At 41.9% G+C, this 18,353-nt stretch overlaps 1 protein-coding gene across 1 annotated transcript; it reads right to left on the reverse strand.

Moving 5' to 3' along the window:
* Positions 1–709: 709 nt before the first annotated feature.
* Positions 710–18,284, reverse strand: CATSPER2 (cation channel sperm associated 2). The gene is made up of 13 exons (XM_059372705.1): positions 18,193–18,284; positions 17,401–17,547; positions 16,729–16,902; positions 16,467–16,535; positions 11,057–11,229; positions 10,382–10,537; positions 9,985–10,109; positions 8,134–8,312; positions 7,820–7,919; positions 7,445–7,501; positions 2,435–2,658; positions 1,911–2,078; positions 710–801 (listed from the first exon to the last, which is right to left on the reverse strand). The coding sequence occupies exons 2-13, from the start codon at positions 17,543–17,545 to the stop codon at positions 770–772; spliced, it is 1,602 nt and encodes a 533-aa protein (XP_059228688.1). The 5' UTR covers positions 17,546–17,547; positions 18,193–18,284; the 3' UTR covers positions 710–769.
* Positions 18,285–18,353: the final 69 nt, after the last annotated feature.

Raw genomic sequence — 18,353 nt, forward strand, 5'->3', positions numbered from 1 at the left:
TTGAAAAAGAGAGAAAGCGAGAGAGCACACATGAGTGGCAGGGAGGACCAGAGGAAGAGGGACAAGCAGACTGTGCTGAGTGCTGAGTGCTGAGTCTGACAAGGGGCTTGATCCCACAACCCTGAGATCATGACCTGAACAAAAATCAAGAATCAGAGGCTGGGGCACCTGGGTGGCTCAGTGGGTTAAGCCGCTGCCTTCGGCTCAGGTCATGATCTCAGGGTCCTGGGATCGAGTCCTGCATCGGGCTCTCTGCTCAGCAGAGACTTAACCAAAGAATCAGAGACTTAACCAACTGAGCCACCTAAGTGCCCCAATATTTGATGAAAGTTAATGATGCATAGGAGAAGCAATGATCATAGTGCACAATGGAAACAATAGTTCTCCATTACTTACCCTATAGCTCCTGGGATCTCTTTACCCTCCCACCCCCAGAGGCCCATACCCGTCAGGGAAGGAGATGGTAAAATTAGGACTCTGTCCAGAAGTAGAGGTTGCAGGAAGGGTGGGGGTTACAAGAACAAAGTCAAGAAAAAAATGAGATTCAGGAGCTGTGCAAAGAGTAGAAAACCAAGCATCATGAGCCCCACTGGCACCTGAACTAACCTTTGCAGCCTGACTTTATACCTTACAGTATCCCTTTCATCTCAGAAACAGACCACTAATTACCAACAGTATTTATTAGACAGGTATACTTTGAATTCTCCACTTCCAACTCTTCTTTTCATTAATTTTTTGCCAAAGAAATTGAAGCCATCCATTGTCAGCTTTACTTGTCTTCAAAGTTCATCAGTGCTTGCACTGTAAAGAAATAAGACTGTGAGGCAGTCTTCAGGACATCCAAATGCCTGTAGACCCTGCTTCTCTGGGTTCTAGGTCCCCACAGAAAACCTTTTACTTTCATTAAGCTCTATGAGTCAGTACTCTTTGCCATAGATGAATTAACCCAGATTAAAGAAGCTACTTTGCTCCTTCTCCTCTCTTTCACCCTGTTTCTACCCAGAGAACAAGTGGGTTGGACAATTGGAACGAGTAGGATTAACCTGAAGCAGGCAAAGCCTGTCAGTGACATCCTGCTCTAAATTCCATATTTCACTGGTGTAAATTCCTCTAATTGCCCTCCTGTGCCTATCACGCACACATTCTTCTTCCCTTATTGTTACTTTCACATTGAGCTAATTTCAATTAGATATGAGTAAGACAACAATACTCTCTGTTAAGTTATAAAAAATGACCCTTAACTTTTCCAGTTTTTGTATTTTTAGAGGGAGAATTTATTAACCCCAATTCATCTCTCAGTGGTAAACTTTAGGGGAAAGAATTTTGAGCAAGTAGTTTTCCACTTAAATTAACTCTACTATTTAAATAATGTACATACTTCTCTTTGCCTAGGCTGACACTAGAAGGGGCTGATAAGAAGAAAAATATTTAATTCATAAACCTCTTTTGGGAGCTGGGAGCAGTGGGCACTTGTGAGCTCTCTGCTCACTGTCTAATCCCCATTGCTACCCAATTTGAGGTTGAGGCCCTACCACTCAGGTCTGAAATATGCCCTTGAGAGAGCAGAAACAGGTCCAAAAGGTAGTGGACTGCACAAATGGAGCAAGAGCCCACCTTATCCTAGCATCCAACAACTGCAATTGGGAAACAAACTCTCAGACCTCATAGCATTTAGGTTTTCCCTACTGGAGAAGCAAAGCTTCAGGTTCTCTCTAGATTATAAAAAATCAGGACATAAGAATGTGACATATCAAACCAAGGAATCACATTTTTAAGCGTGAGGTGGAAATTCACAGGCTGAAATGCTGAAATAGTGGACACCCTTCTCCTTCTCCCCAGTTATATGTTATTCCACCATGCTACTCTAATGTACTTAACCCCTGGGTCCCATGACTGCTCTAAATCCATACCTGCAAACTGCTGCAATCGTTTACGCTCCTCTAAGTTATACTGAAGCTTTTCTAGCAACTCAAAATATCGGAAGAGTGAATCTCTGGGCCAAACAACACGGTCATCCTGATCCATTTCCATTAGTCCAGGCAGATTCTGGTGCACATGAGTCTCCCAGTCCAACTGACCTGGAGGGAGGAATGCTTCTTAAACACATGTCTAGATCTGTGGAAGTTGGGTAAGAGCTAATAGATCCTATCATGTGGGGGGAAAGCAGGGATGCAAGAGTAAACAGGAATCAGGGAAGGAAAAGGGAACATCACCAAGAGACTGCTTTTTATAGTAAGCAAAGACAGCCACAGCCACACTTACCCAAAGTGAAGTGGAAGTACAGGGGAAATGAACAAAAGCACAAAGAAAGCAATTAAGACCAGAAAATCAGACTAGTGGAGAAAACTGGGAGTAGATACAGTGGGAGAACTCCTATTAAGACTGGGATGTCTCCTCGAGGAGTCTGAATTCAAATGAAAGAGACTCTGCTTACCGATGGGGTCTAGATGTCTGGATTCAGAAGAGGAGGAATAATAGGAAGATGAAGATGAGTAGGAAGAGGAGGAGGAGGAGGAAGATGGGGACTTTTTCATTTTTGATGAAAACTTTTCTATTTTCAGTGCAGATGTTCTTGAACCCTCTTCATCAGCACTGTGTTTAGACTCTTCTTCAAAAGCTGCTGGTAAGACCAAAGATTTCCTTTGTTGATTGGGATCTCTATAAGTGAAAGGAGAAATTTTATTCCTTCAAATACGTTTATGAGATGTGGCTAGTTCTTTCATTATGCTGGCCATGACCCTTGCCATCCCCTGAAGCTGGGACTTAAGGTCATGAGGGCCCAACCACTCCCAAAATTCGAGCTTTTAAGCACCTCTGACTTCAACGATCCCGTGTAGTATCTATTAGTGCCCCTCACCACATAGCTTCTGTGTTCCATTTTACTCAGGCTTCCACATTCTACACTCCACCTTATTTTGCTAAGTTTTAACTCCTTGCTCTGTAGGTCTATGCCCATTTCTTTTTTTTTTTTCTAAGATTTTTTTTTTTAATTTATTCATTTGACAGACAGAGATCACAAGTAGGCAGAGAGGCAGGCAGAAAGAGAGGAAGGGAAGCAGGCTCCCTGCTGAGCAGAGAACCCAGTGTGGGGCTGGAACCCAGGACCCTGAGACCATGACCCGAGCCAAAGGCAGAGGTTTTAACCCACTGAGCCACCCAGGTGCCCAGGTCTATGCCCATTTAACCACAACTATAGCTTTGCCCCCTTGGTTCTATCTCTTGAGAGGCCCCAAGCCATAGCTCTTGGACTTTTTATCTTCCTCATCTACAGTCACTCCTTGGTGATCTCTTCTGAGTTTAAATGTCTTCTAAATGCAAATTTAAACCTCTAGTCCAGATTTCGCTCCTCAATCTTGACTTGAATATTCAACTTTTACTCACATATCAGCACCTGAATGTCTAATAGACATCTCAAATTCAAGCCAGAATGAACTCTTTGCCTATCAAACCTCTTCTACTCACATCTTCCCCATCTCAGCTAATCTATCCTTCTAACTACTCTGGCCAAAACTTTGGAGTCATTCTCAACTCTTCTCTTATACTCCATCCAATTCACCAAGAAATCCTCTTGATTCTACCTTAAAAATACATCTTTTCTCACTGGTATCACTCTTATCTGAGCCATCATCACCTCTTGCCTGGATAGCTTTAGCCTTCTAACTCATCTCTCTGCTTCTTCCCATTCTTCTACTGTGCATCATCAGCATAGCAACCAGAGTAGTCCTTCTTCTTATTTTTTTTTAATTTATTTATTTGTAAGAGAGATCATGAGTCGGTAGGAAAGGGTGAAGCAGGCTCCCCACTGAGCAAGGAGACCAATGCGGGGCTTGATCCCAGGACCCTGGGTTCATGATCTGGGCCGAAGGCAGCAACTTAACTGAGCCACCCAGGCACCTGAGAGAGAGTAATCTGTCTTAATCTGTCTTCATATCACTGCTCTACTTTGTGGCTCTCCATTCCACTTAGAGTGAAAGTCTAAGTCTCCACAGTGGCCCTCATAGCCCTATAAGATCAGGTGCCCATTATCTCTCTGACCTCATCTTCTGTCACTCTCCCCCACTGGTAACCCTACTATTGTCAGTGGTTTTTTTGCTGTTTTTCAAACACATCAGCTATTCCCTCTGCCTATAACACTCTTCCCACAGATTTCAACACAGTAATCCCCTTCCCTCTTCCATGTCTTTGTTCAAATGTCACCTTTTATTTTTATTTTATTTTTAATTTTTTAATTTTTATTTTTTTATAAACATATAATGTATTTTTATCCCCAGGGGTACATGTCTGGGAATCGCCAGGTTTAACACTTCACAGCACTCACCATAGCACATACCCTCCCCAATGTCCATAACCCCACCCCCCTTTCAAAACCCCCCTCCCCCGAGCAACCCTCAGTTTGTTTTGTGAGATTAAGAGTCACTTATGGTTTGTCTCCCTCCCAATCCCATCTTATTCCATTTATTCTTCTCCTACCCCCTTAACCCCCCCATGTGCATCTCCACTTCCTCATATCAGGGAGATCATATGATAGTTGTCTTTCTCCGATTGACTTATTTTGCTAAGCATGATACCCTCTAGTTCTATCCATGTCATCACAAATGGCAAGATTTCATTTCTTTTGATGGCTGCATAGTACTCCATTGTGTATATACCACATCTTCTTTATCTATTCATCTGTTGATGGACATCTAGGTTCTTTCCATAGTTTGGCTATTGTAGACATTGCTGCTATAAACATTCGGGTGCACGTGCCCCTTTGGATCACTACGTTTGTATCTTTAGGGTAAATACCCAGTAGTGCAATTGCTGGGTCATAGGGTAGTTCTATTGTCAACATTTTGAGGAACCTCCAAGCTGTTTTCCAGAGTGTTGCACCAGCTTGCATTCTCACCAACAGTGTAGGAGGGTTCCCCTTTCTCCACATCCTCGCCAGCATCTGTCATTTCCTAACTTGTTAATTTTAGCCATTCTGACTGGTGTGAGGTGATACCTCATTGTGGTTTTGATTTGTATTTCCCTGATACCGAGTGATGTGGAGCACTTTTTCATGTGTCTGTTGGCCATCTGGATGTCTTCTTTGCAGAAATGTCTGTTCATGTCTTCTGCCCATTTCTTGATTGGATTATTTGTTCTTTGGGTGGTGAGTTTGCTAAGCTCTTTATAGATTTTGGACACTAGCCCTTTATCTGATATGTCCTTTGCAAACATCTTCTCCCATTCTGTCAGTTGTCTTTTGATTTTGTTAACTGTTTTCTTTGCTGTGCAAAAGCTTTTGATCTTGATGAAATCCCAATAGTTCATTTTTTGTCCTTGCTTCCCCTGCCTTTGGCGATGTTCCTAGGAAGATGTTGCTGCGGTTGAGGTCAAAGAGGTTGCTGCCTGTGTTCTCCTCAAGGATTTTGATTGATTCCTTTCTCACATTGAGGTCCTTTATCCATTTTGAGTCTATTTTTGTGTGTGGTGTAAGGAAATGGTCCAATTTCATTTTCTACATGTGGCTGCAATTTTTCCAACACCATTTATTGAAGAGGCTGTGTTTTTTCCATTGGACATTCTTTCCTGCTTTGTCAAAGATTAGTTGACCATAGAGTTGAGGGTCTATTTCTGGGCTCTCTATTCTGTTCCATTGATCTATTTGTCTCTTTTTGTGCCAGTACCATGCTGTCTTGATGATAACAGATTTGTAATAGAGCTTGAAGTCCAGAATTGTGATGCTACCAACTCTGGCTTTCTTTTTCAATATTCCTTTGGCTATTCAAGGTCTTTTCTGGTTCCATATAAATTTTAGGGTTGTTCCCTTTCTTTGAAAAAAATGGATGGTATTTTGATAGGAATTGCATTAAATATGTAGATTGCTTTAGGTAGCATAGACCAAATGTCACCTTTTAAAGATTTTATTTATTTATTTGACAGAGAGAGAGATCACAAGTAGGTGGAGAGTCAGGCAGAGAGAGAGAGAGAGAAGCAGGCTCCCGCTGAGCAAAGAGCCCGATACGGGGCTCGATCCCAGGACACCGAGATCACGACCTGAGCCAAAGGCAGCGGCTTAATCCACTGAGCCACCCAGGCGCCCCCAAATGTCACCTTTTAAATGCAGCCATACTGACTACCTTGTTTAAAATTATAACCCATGGGGCATCTGGGTGGTTCAGTGGGTTAGGTCTCTGCCTTCAGCTCAGGTCATGATCCCAGGGTCCTGGGATCGATCCCCACATCAGGCTCTCTGCTCAGTGGAGAACCTGCTTCCTCCTCTCTCTCTCTCTCTCTCTGCCCACTTGTGACTTCTGTCTGTCAAATAAATAAAATCTTAAAAAAAAATTATAACCCATCTGCAATCCCCACCCTATATTCCAATCCCTTTTCACCTATTCTATTTTTTTCATAATGCTTATCATATTTTAATATATTAACTTACTCATTTATATATTGTTTATTGTCTCATCTCCCCCCACCCCACGGTATGTAAGCTCCATAACAGGCATTATTGCCTATTTTGTTCACTGATATAGCCCAAGCTCCTAATGGGTATTCAATATTTATTTCTTGGGGCGCCTAATTGGCTCAGTTAGTAGAGCATTTGACTCAATCTTGGGGTCATGAGATGAAGCTCCACATTGTGTGCAGAGTTTACTTAATTAAAAAAAGCTTATATAAATAATAATTATTATTGCTCAATGTGGGGTTTGAACTCATGACCCCAAGATCAAGAGTCACACACCCTGCCAAGTGAGTCAGCCAGGTGCCCCTAAAATAATTATTTCTTGAATGAATTTCTTGTTTTTCTTTCTGCTTTTGTCCACTGCTATCGTCCACTGCTGAGCACTCAGGGTCTAGAATAACATCTGTTTCATAGAAGGTATTTGTATTAGTTTCCTATCACTGCTGTAATAAATTACCACAAACTTGGTAGCTTAAAATAACAGAAACTTATTCTCTCACAATTCTGGGAGACAGAAGTCTGATATCAAGTTGTCTTCAGGACCATACTCCCTCTGGAACTACTAGGGGAGATGATTCCTTACTTCCTTTAGCTTCTGGCAGTTGCCTAGCATTCATTGGCTTCCTTTGGCTTGTGGTTGCATGACTCCAATTCTCTAATTTCTATGTCCATCTTCACATCTTCTCTTCTTCAATGTCTATGTCTTCTCCTCTTCTGTCTTTTATAAAGGACTTTTTCACTGCATTTAAGGCCTACCTGGATATTCCAGGATGATTGCATCTCAAGATCCTTAATTGCATCTGTAAAGACCCCTTTACCAAATAAAATCATGTTCACAGGTTCAGAGGTTAGAACATGGATATTTCTTTTGGGGGGCCACCACTTAACCTACTACAATAAATAGTTATTGAATAAATGGATTATCTCTCAAAGTCAACCTTTGTCTTTGGTTTTCTACCCTCTCTTCCTTCACATTTGTCCATCCCAGTTCACATTTACACTCCTAACCTGGTATCCACTTTGCTTATGCTTGACCTCATTACCTCAGGGGACAGGTTTTGTCTCCTGCAAAGCAAAAAACACAGAAGAGTGAAGAGAGTTATACTGATGCAGGAGCATGGAAGGGAAAAAGAAAACAATTCAGACCATAAAGTGAAGAAAACTGAGGAGAACACATTGATGTAAGAGGTGAAAAAGAGTAGGAAAGTCCCAAGAGTGGATAAAGAATCAGGCAATATTTGAGAGCTGGGGAATTCTAACCCTGGGGCAAATCTTCTGTGGAAGAGAAGGGAATAATGGGTTCAAGGCCAAGGAATGGAAACAGGGAATGAGGTTAGGATACCCTTCAGAACTAAACTTGAGTTTGAAAATGGGGCAGCAGACCTTTGGATAATCTGCCGCTTGAATATGTCAGCTTTATGCTGAACCTCCAGATGTGTGATCTCCTCGTTCAGCTCATTCCTGATATTCTGGAAGTTAGTAACTGCCCCAAAGGGCCATTAGGAGTTGGGAGATTGTGGTGACTAGACCTGGAGAGAGGGCTTGGGTGGGGAGAAACCAAGTGAAATATCCATTTCAGGCCCCAAGCCTTCCTGCTACCTCAGGTTCTCTCTATGCATAATCTCCCAATCCTACCTTTCATCCTAATTTCTTCCTAGCCACCCCTCACAACCAAGTTTCCTCTCTTCTGTGCTTACCCATCATGGCTACTATAATGTTTCGAAAGATAATGGAACCAAGTAACAACCAAAGGATGACATAGATGCTGCTGAAGGCACGGCTGACTTCAGGAACCTTCCAGATATCCTGAAGCAGTGCATACCAATGGTCCATGGTGAAGAGGATGAACACTGTCACGAGGGAATTCAGCAGGTCCCTATAGAGAAAGGAGGTATGAGTACAGACAGAACAGAGATCTAAATCTCTAAGAAACAGTATTTTCTTACTCTTAAAGCAGCATAAGAACATTTCTTTGTAGTTTGCTCTGACTTTGGCTTCTTTTCTAACAACTTTTTAGCTAAGCATTCTTCAGTTTGCAGTTGTTTTGTTAGGTTTTCCTTTATCCTGAATAATCCATAAATATCTCTCACTATTCCATTATTGCCTGGAACATAGAAGGTGCTTAGTAAATAGGTACTGGCTGAATTTTTAAAGATTGAATGAATCACCAGCTACATATGTTTTTTCTAAGTTCATTCTTCACTGTCCTATGGACTTCATCGAACAGAAGATCACTTAAAAATTTAGCAAACATCGGGGTGCCTGGGTGGCTCAGTGGGTTAAGCCTCTGCCTTCCGCTCATGTCATGATCTCAGGGTCCTGGGATCGAGTCCCGCATCAGGCTCTCTGCTCAGCGGGGAGCCTGCTTCCCCCTCTCTCTGTGCCTGCCTCTCTGCCTACCTGTGATCTCTCTCTCTCTCTGTCAAATAAATCTTAAGGAAAAAAAAATTTAGCAAACATTGTTCCTATTTAGTTCCTTGGTATGAAGTCATTCTTAAGTAAATGGATAGGTATGTGACATAAACATGTGATCCCAAATAATGAATAATAATGAATGTGCCACAAAAGATCTCAGGAAGGTATCTGAATTTTCCTTCTTTCCTTCCTAGTCTTTTTTTTTTTTTTAATTTTATTTATTTATCAGAGAGAGAGAGGGGGAGAGAGCAAGCACAGGCAGACAGAATGGCAGGCAGAGGCAGAGGCAGAGGGAGAAGCAGGCTCCCTGCTGAGCAAGGAGCCCGATGTGGGACTCCATCCCAGGACGCTGGGATCATGACCTGAGCCGAAGGCAGCTGCTTAACCAACTGAGCCACCCAGGCGTCCCTCCTTCCTAGTCTTCCATATACAATTTATTGAAAATATCAGAGCCTGCATTAGATGAAAATTTAGGACTCTCCCAACTCAATACTCTTACAAAGCTACCTCTTAGTCTGATACCTAAGAGGTGCTGACAAGATTGGATTCCAATTCATGAATAACATTATTTCATCTAAATCCAACTGACTATCTACTGGCAATCACCCCTTCTCTAGACAAAGATCTTATCAGGATTTTACTTTTGAATTAATCTAGGTGTGTGCACGTGTAACCACACCTAGCCTTTGAGGTAAAACCAGTGACTTCAGAGTCATAGTAGCCTGTGTATCACTTACATTGTGTCAAAATCTGTGCTAAGTGCAAAAATGCATTACTCTTATTCCTATACTCCGATGAGGTAGTGCTACTATTATTTCCACTTTTCAAGAGGTAAGTGAGTATAGAAACCAGAGCTTAGGCACTGGAGTATACTACTATCTAAAAATGGCTGAGGAGGGGATGTTTCAATTTCAAAATCCAGAGCAAACCTGGAACTAGTCACCCTTTCCTCAAAATCAGGGCTACTATTACTCAGTATTCCTTTGCTTTCTTTTTTCTCCTTACTGTGTTCTATTCCAGTTCCTTACAATAGACCATACTTTTTGTATTACTTACTTTGGACTAGCTTTCCAGTCTCTTGCCCAAACTCTTTCCCCCCACCCTCAATTCTCCCCCACCCCCGTCCTGCCTACGAGAAGAACATGGGGTACTCCAGGTCCTGGCGAGTTGAACGGGTGTAATCCTCAAAGAAGTAGACACCAGTCACAGCAAAAATGTAGAAGAAGATGAGCAGCAACATCAGGAGGAAGGTCATGCTCTAGAGGCCATGACCTTGAGTCAGAGGCAGGCCAAACTAGGCTGATTCTACCTACAGCAGAGTTAAGCCCACCCTGGAAATCCCCCCCCCAAAAAAAACCCTCACTTCCACTCCCAAGTCCAGTTATCTCTATACCACAGCACCTGTCCCCAGCCCTTTCTCATCCAGTGACATTTCATACATCCCTCTTTGATCCACCCAGCCTTGTTTTATGTTAAATTCCCATATTTATCCACCCTGCCCAGTTGGTTTAGCTGCAACAGTCAAATCACCTTGAGAGCCCTCACCAGGGCCAAAATAATGACTCGAATTTGACGGAATCGTGCAAAGAGTTTGAGAGACCTTAGCACCCGGCAGATCCTCAGCAACTGGAGCCACACAGACTGGCCTGTTACCCCCACCAGCACCACAACTTCCGGAAGCAGGGACTGTGGGAAACACACAGATTATGAGTAAAATGTACCCAAAGCACCCATGCACAGTTACCCCTTCTTCTTCACAGTTACCCCTATCTCATCTTCTTCATAGTTCCTTGGGCATTATCCCTTGAACAGCATTCTCTGAGGACTATTTCCAATTAAGCCTTCCTCTACTAAATTACTTAAAACCCTGCACTTCAAAGGGGATAAGCACAGTGCTTATCTCATTGGGTTGTTGTGGAGCTCAAGTGGTGAGAAAATACTTAGAACATGAAAAACACTTAGAATGGTGCCTGGCACTTAATAAGTGCTTAGTAACTGGTAGCTGTTCTTGCTGGGGTAATGTTGTGGTTAAATTCTGTCTTGCTACTACTACCAACAACTCCTGCAAAGACTGACTGAAATTTTTTAAAAAATATCAAAATAATGACATTCTTCTTGTGATCTAATTAACTTTCCTTGTCATTTTGATTGACCTAGGCTCATTCCTTAACCCACCAAACTAATCCTCAGGATATTTATCTTTACCAATATGGTGACAACAAAGTCAAAGACATTCCAGGCATTCTTCCAGAAGAGGAAAAAGCTGGATATCCACATAAGAAGGATCTCCAAGATGAAAATAAGCAAGATGAACCAAGCTGCCACCTCCAGAGTCAGCTTGAGCGACCACAATTTGGTATTTGAGGATTCAAGCAATTCTGTGAGAGTAGAGCAAAGGATGAATAAAGGTTAAGGAACTGGGAAACCAAAGGGTACAGAATGATCAGAAACTATTATAAACCACAGTGTGCCCATTGCTGTTCCATTTTTCCTTGTTTTTCTTAACATTGATTTTTTTTCAACCTGTGAAATACAGGAAAGGAAAGAATGGACCATGAAAAACAGCTACAACTCTTCTCCCTGCTGGTATCAATATGCCTAACAGCTGCAAGTCACTGCCTTTCCACTCGGGGGTCAGACAGTAACCAAGGGATTGCTCTCTTCACTACCACCACTCTTCTGCTACACTGGCACTACAGTCCCAAACTTCACAAAGAAGCTATGGGCCTTAAGAAAAGAATGAAAATGTAGGGCCATGATATGTAAAAAGTCTTTGATAAGGAAGTATGAACAAGAAGCCAGATTCATGAGACATACTGAGCTATAACAAGAAATTATTTGGTTCTTAGGATGCCTGGGTGGCTCAGTCAGTTAACCTTTGCCTTGGCTCAGGTCATGATCCCAGGGCCCTGAGATGGAGTCCCATATAGGTTTGCCTGCACAGCGAGGAGCCTGCCTCTCCCTCTGCCTGCTGCTCCCCCTGCTGGTGCTCTCTCTGGCAAATAAATAAATAAAATCTTTTAAAAAATTATTTGGTTCTTTGTTAGTTTTTTTTTTTTTTTAAGATTTTATTTATTTGTTTGAGAGAGAGAGAGAGAGAGTGAGAATGCGTGAGAGGGGAGAAGATCAGAGGGAGAAGCAGACTCCCCATGGAGCTGGGAGCCCAATGCGGGACTCCAGGATCGTAACCTGAGCCAAAGGCAGTCGCTTAACTAACTAACTGAGCCACCCAGGCGCCCTATTTGTTAGTTTTTAAAACTTTCCCATTCTTCTCTAAAACTGATTTTGTCCTGGGAAGAAAATTAAATCCTATACATTCTCTCTAAAACCCTATTATCTGCTAATTGCTATTCCTCAGTTTACTGCCTTCATCTTTCAACCCTCTTCATTTCTTTTATGCATTTAATGGATGTATACCACGCGGTAGGGAAAAAAAAAACACTGAAATCAAAATAGGCTTAAAAGTTAAATAATAATTTAATATGTTTCTCTCTCTTTTTTTAAAGATTGTATTTATTTATTTGACAGAGGGAGACAGGGAGAGAGGGAACACAAGCAGGGGGAGTAGGAGAGGGAGAAGCAGTCTTCCCACCGAGCAAGGAGCCCCATGTGGGGCTCCATCCTAAGACCCTGGGATCATGACCAGAGCCAAAGGCAGATGCTTAATGGCTGAGCCATCCAGGTACCCCTAATATGTTTCCCTTTAAAACAGAACAATCTGAGAGCCTCCAAGTACACTATGACTGATATCCTTGGCAGTTAATGGAGATTACAAGAACATATTCAATCACTCTGAACAACACAAACTGCTGTCAATTTTGACAGTCAAATAGTTTGAAATTGTAACCGTTTTTTGGCTGGTTATATCCATAATATTAAATTTAAAAACATACAATACAAAAAAAATAAAAACAGGGGCGCCTGGGTGGCTCAGTGGTTTGGGCTGCTGCCTTTGGCTTGGGTCATGATCTCAGGGTCCTGGGATCGAGCCCCGCATCGGGCTCCCTGCTCCGCAGGAAGCCTGCTTCCCTCTCTCTCTCTCTCTGCCTGCCTCTCTACCTACTTGTGATCTCTCTCTGTCAAATAAATAAATAAAATCTTTAAAAAAAAATAAAAAAAATTAAAAAAAACATAATACATAAAACACATTTGATCCCCACACCAAACAACAAATAATGTCACTTAAAAATTCATTTGTGCACAAATATTATATTTTTTTTAAATGATGAGAGGAGAAAAGAAAGAAGATTTGGCTCATTATGAAGTAAGGAACACTAACGCTATATAAAGTATTTGATCAGATGAATGCAATTTATAGACTCTGATGAAGACCATCTTGAGATAAACTTGCAGAATTATTCTTATATATAGCACATCAAGATATCTCTAAAACCTCAAAATCAATGTAAAAAATTATAATGACGTTATACATGAATTTTTTTGTTGTTGTTGGAAATAAGGACTATTCACACTTGCAATGTGTTATTTTCAGAAAATGGATTGCAAATGAGTCAAATCTTTCTTTTCTCCCTCTCATCATTTGGAAACAAAATGTGAAAATAATAAAAATAAGCCAACTGATGTTTAAAGTGAATAGTAGAATTACCAATATCATTGTAAAAGTAAATTTTTTTTATACCGTAAAACATAATTAAATTTTCTCCACACCTTAACATATAAGATGTACTTAACATATAATACATAATGCTGTAAACCTGAAATTAATGTTATATGTCAATTATATCTCAATGTTTTAAAAAGAACGAAAACTTAAATTAAAAAACATATAATATATAAAATAAATATATCTGATCCCTGAGCCAAACAATATATAATGGCCTTTAAAAATTCACTTTGGGGGCGCCTGGGTGGCTCAGTGGGTTAAGCCTCTGCCTTCCACTCGGGTCATGATCCCAGGGTCCTGGGATAGAGCCCCACATTGGGCTCTCTGCTCAGCAGGGAGCCTGCGTCCTCCTCTCTCTCTCTCTCTCTCTCCTTCTGTGATCTCTGTCTGTCAAATAAATAAATCTTTTTTAAAAAATTCACTTATGGATAAATCATATATTTCCTTTATTTTTTTCATATATTTAAAAACAGCAGGAATCACTTACAAAATGGCAAATGTAAAAATGTGCTAACGTTATAATTTTTTAAAGTATATTATACACTTTAGAATACAATATTTAATAATATGCTAGTCTGAAATATTACTTCTACTTCAACTTGCTTCTTTTTCTCATAGAGAACTAATGGAATGATTAAACTCCTAAGGAGGTTTACAAGTTTATAGTTGTATTACTGGGAAACAAAATCACAAGACCATAAATACTGGGGATGGGGCACCTGGGTGGTTTAGTTGGTTAAGCACCTAACTCTTTTGATTTTAGCTCAGGTCATGATCTCAGAGTCATGAGATGGAGTCCCATGTTCAGGCCCTGGGCTGGGCTTGGAGCCTGCTTAATAACCTTCCAACTCCCACCAGCATGTATACTCTCTCTTAAAAAAAAAAGAAAAGAAAAGAAAAGAAAAGGATGGGGAGCTTTGATCTATAGAACTGTTTGTTAATTACTATTTTTTCCCCTATCTATAACAACATTCTCTATGATCTGGAAAATTGTTTTTTTAAAAAAACTTAAACAGTCTCAATGTTTATCACATGAATTGGTCTGTTCAAAGACATCTGTTAGTCACAAATTCTTTGCCTTTGCAAAATCCCTACTGCCTTTCTACCATGAGAATGTATTTAATAAGATACAATTTTGCTGAACTTGTCAGATAATGGCCACTCAAGGAATCTACCTATCCTGTAGCACAGTGATCACGTTTCATATCCAACTGTTTTACCAACTAGAATGGTTAGTGCTATTCTATTTTTATTTGTCCATTAGATCCAGGAAATCCTGACATTTATGGTTGTTTACTTTATTCCAAGGCTTAAGACTATACCCTTAACACCACAAATACATGCCAGTTATTATACAAGAAATAGGAAATAAGGGTGACTTACTTCAAAATCCTCACCACAATGGGGAGAAAATAAAATACGTCAAGATACAGGTGTGCCTGCGTGGCTCAGTTGGTTAAACATCTGACTTTTGATCAGGTCATTATCTCGGGGTTGTGAGATCAAGCCGCACACCATGCTGCAAGCCATCGCTGAGGAATGGAGGCTGCTTGAGATTCTCTCCCTCTCCCTCTGTCATTCCCCTCTCCACACGCATGCACACTCTTTCTCCCTCTCTCTAAAAAGAATAAGTACTTCAAAGTATATAGCACACTGTAGTGGGTATCAAGTACTATTGTATATATTTAAATATCTTTGAGCTGATTGCATTAAAAGACCATTTTAAAATAGGAAAACTCCAGGGTGCCTGGGTGGCTCAGTGGGTTAAGCCTCTGCCTTTGGCTAAGATAATGATCTCAGGGTTCTAGGGTTGAGCCCCACAGAGGCCTGCATTGGGCTCTCTGCTCAGCAGGGGGCCTGTTTCCCTTTCTCTCTCTGTCTCTCTGCCTACTTGTGATCTCTGTCTGTCAAAAAAATATATATATATATTTTTTAATAAGTCTAAAACAAAAAAACAAAAAACCTTAAAGTGGGAAAATTCCCTGAAACAATGAGGATGAAACAAGGAGTAAGTATTTCTACTGTCCTTTTCATCATTTTTTTAATACATATTTTATTTATTCATTTGAGAGAGAACGAGACAGAGCACAAGCAGAAGGAGAGGCAGAGGGAGAGGAAGAAGCAGACTCCCTGCTGAGCTGGAAGCCCAACGTGGGCCTCGATCCCGGGACCTGGAAATCATTACCTGAGCTGAAGGCAAACACCTAACCATCTGAGCCACCCAGGAGCTCCCTTTTCATCAATTCTGAGCAGTTTGAGATGATAATCAAATGAGCCATTGATTTTTCAGATGTTCTTTTGCTTTTAATACATTTCATTTTTTAAAAATTTTAAAAAGATTTTATTTATTTATTTGACAGACAGAAAAGACAAGTAGGCAGAGAGGCAGGCAGAGAGAGAGGAGGAAGCAGGCTCCCCACCAAGCAGAGAGTCCGATGCGGGGCTCGATCCCAGGACCATGGGATCATGACCCGAGTCAAAGGCAGAGGCTTTAACCCACTGAGCCACCCAGGTGCCCCTAGGACTGATTTTAGAATCATTTACTCTTTAATCATTTTTTGGCTCATCTAATATTTTAGTTGTAGCTAACTTTACATTCTTTGTGAGCTTATTTGGACTTAACATTGAATATACTTGTAAAAAATGTAAATGTTGCATCACTCACTGATAGGCACTAATATCTCTAATACAAAAGGCTAATTTAAACAACTATTAAACTAAACTGACATAAGAAATATAACTGGTCTTCACATCTTTGGTTGCCCATAAGTCTATTATACTCTGTGTCTAGATTACTTTATATCTACCACTCTAGAGAGCCCTTCAAATATTTCAACATCTTAGCAGTTGCATAAATCCTACTCCAAGACTTAATATAATTGTCTCTATCACAATTCAAATAACATTCAAAAATTTAAAAATGATCAATTTATAGGAAAAATTACCCACAGCCACTTCCTCTTCCATCCAATGTCAGTTCTCAGTTCTCACCTATTTCAACCATCAGTACAATCGTATTCAAAAAGATGAGAAAGATGATGAAGTTTGTGAAGAGAGGACCTGTTTTCTCTTAAGGAAACATACAGAGTGGAATTCTTTCTTATACAGGTGGTATCATAAGGGCAAGAAGAGAACCAGTGAGGATTAGAAGAAAATGGGAGTTTGGAAAAGGGAAAATAAGTCTAAGGGCAGATGATAAGGCAAGAGAGGCAGTAAAGGCATACGATTAAAAATGAGGGGCACAAAAGGATACACTCAAGGACCCATCCAGCCCACAAGGAAAGAGGTGGCCTCTGACTGCAGCGCACTCGAAGCCTGCTCATCAGCCTCCGGCCGTGTGTAATTTGTCCTGTATGTCGAGGCTTTATGGAGAATCGCACCAGCTGGTGTTGATCTCCCAACATAACCTTCTTTTGACGGGAAGGATCTAGACCAAAAATTAAAAGGGACAGTGGATACATATAAAGAGAAGTCTCTGGGGGATATGAAGAACAGGCAGGACCAGGGCCAGGGATACTGGTTACATCATGGGTCCCCTAGTGCAGAGGCTTGCCTTGCTGTTCTTTCTCACTGCAATTAACATTAGTTTGGAATACCAGCTAATTTATCACTTACGACCAACACTGTCCATGCCCAAGAATAAAGGCAGCAGGTTCAACCCTCAGAATTTTTAGTGTCTTGGAAATAGAAACTTCCAAGTTGGCCAGGGCTAGTAGTTATCCTAAGCCTAAAAGTGAGCGATCTCCTGGGCTCAAAGCTTTCTTTACAAAGCCTTTGATTTATCAAGTTTGATATCATTTACAAACTAGCAAGCAAGCCAATCTTCCCTGAATTTTTCACCCTTAAAATGGTCGCTGCTTTCTACACTTTGGAGGGTGTGGTGAGGAGACTTAAATCTATGGTAGTTAAGAAACAGGCTGCTGACCAACTATCTCTCGGATAGTGTGTCGTGGCACAGCTTGGCTCAAGCCTTGCAGATGCTCGATGAGAGAGAAAGTATCAATGAGACGTGAACGAATGGCATCCGCTCGGGGCAGTTGCACGTGTCCTACAGGGTGACTGGTGGCCATGTCTGTAAAATAATGGAAAAACCAAGTGTCATTTCATTCTTGGAGAGGACCAAAGATTAGAGGTTTACTTCTCCTTCTCCCACCCTTTCTGCCCTTAAAGAAGTCAAACACATTGTACCAAGACTCAAGGTTTTCTGAAACAAAAAGAGCAAAGAGTCGTAAGAGAGACATTGCACAGTAGACTAAGTGGCCAAGCACTTTCACTTGTGTGACCACAGGGCAGGTATCCCAGGGCTGGACAAAGAGGAAATCGGAGCAGCACCTGGACCTGAGGTAACTGGGCAGTGTAATGAGGAGGAGCAGTGGGACGACTTAAGGCTGCCCCCAAAAGACAAACCAAGAGGAACTGGACAAATTGTAGCAGTCTGGCATTTGGAAAACAGGTCCTGTCCCAACTATGTCCCTCAGGTGCAGCCTCCATCTCTCAATTCCCGCTTCTGGGCCTCACCTCAGCCAAGGCTCTCTTCCGCCCACTCAGCCCCGCCTTCACGTCTCCGTCTCCGCCTCCGCTCTGGCGCCCCCAGAACTCAGCTCTCCCCACGAAAGATGAGCTCACCGTCGGGTCCCAGCGCCTCGGCGCCCCATCTCTAGCTCGGCCCCGCCCCAGTCCGCCCCAGTCCGCCCCAGTCCGCCCCGCCCCACTCCACCTCACTCGCTCCCTGGGTTCCGGCTCGCAGGCGGGCACAGCCCCAGCCCCAACCTCTGGCCCAGGACCCCTCCCAGCCCTGCTCGCCCGGGCGCCTGCCGCCTCGGCCCCGCCCCGCGCTCCGGCCACTCGGCGGTTACCAGCTGGGCCCGCCCGCCCGAC

The sequence above is a fragment of the Mustela nigripes genome, chromosome 13 (assembly GCF_022355385.1).
Source record: "Mustela nigripes isolate SB6536 chromosome 13, MUSNIG.SB6536, whole genome shotgun sequence".
NCBI lineage: Eukaryota > Metazoa > Chordata > Mammalia > Carnivora > Mustelidae > Mustela > Mustela nigripes.

Bases quoted from the DNA above. Each gene is read 5' to 3' on its own strand.
- CATSPER2 (XM_059372705.1), bottom strand. From the start codon at position 17,545: ATGGCCACCAGTCACCCTGTAGGACACGTGCAACTGCCCCGAGCGGAT. The intron at 16,536-16,728 runs GTATCCTTTTGT...AAGAGAAAACAG, and splicing joins GGCTGGATGGGTCCTTGAGT to GTCCTCTCTTCACAAACTTC. The intron at 8,313-9,984 runs GTAGGCAGGACG...CTTTCTCTATAG, and splicing joins GAGTACCCCATGTTCTTCTC to GGACCTGCTGAATTCCCTCG.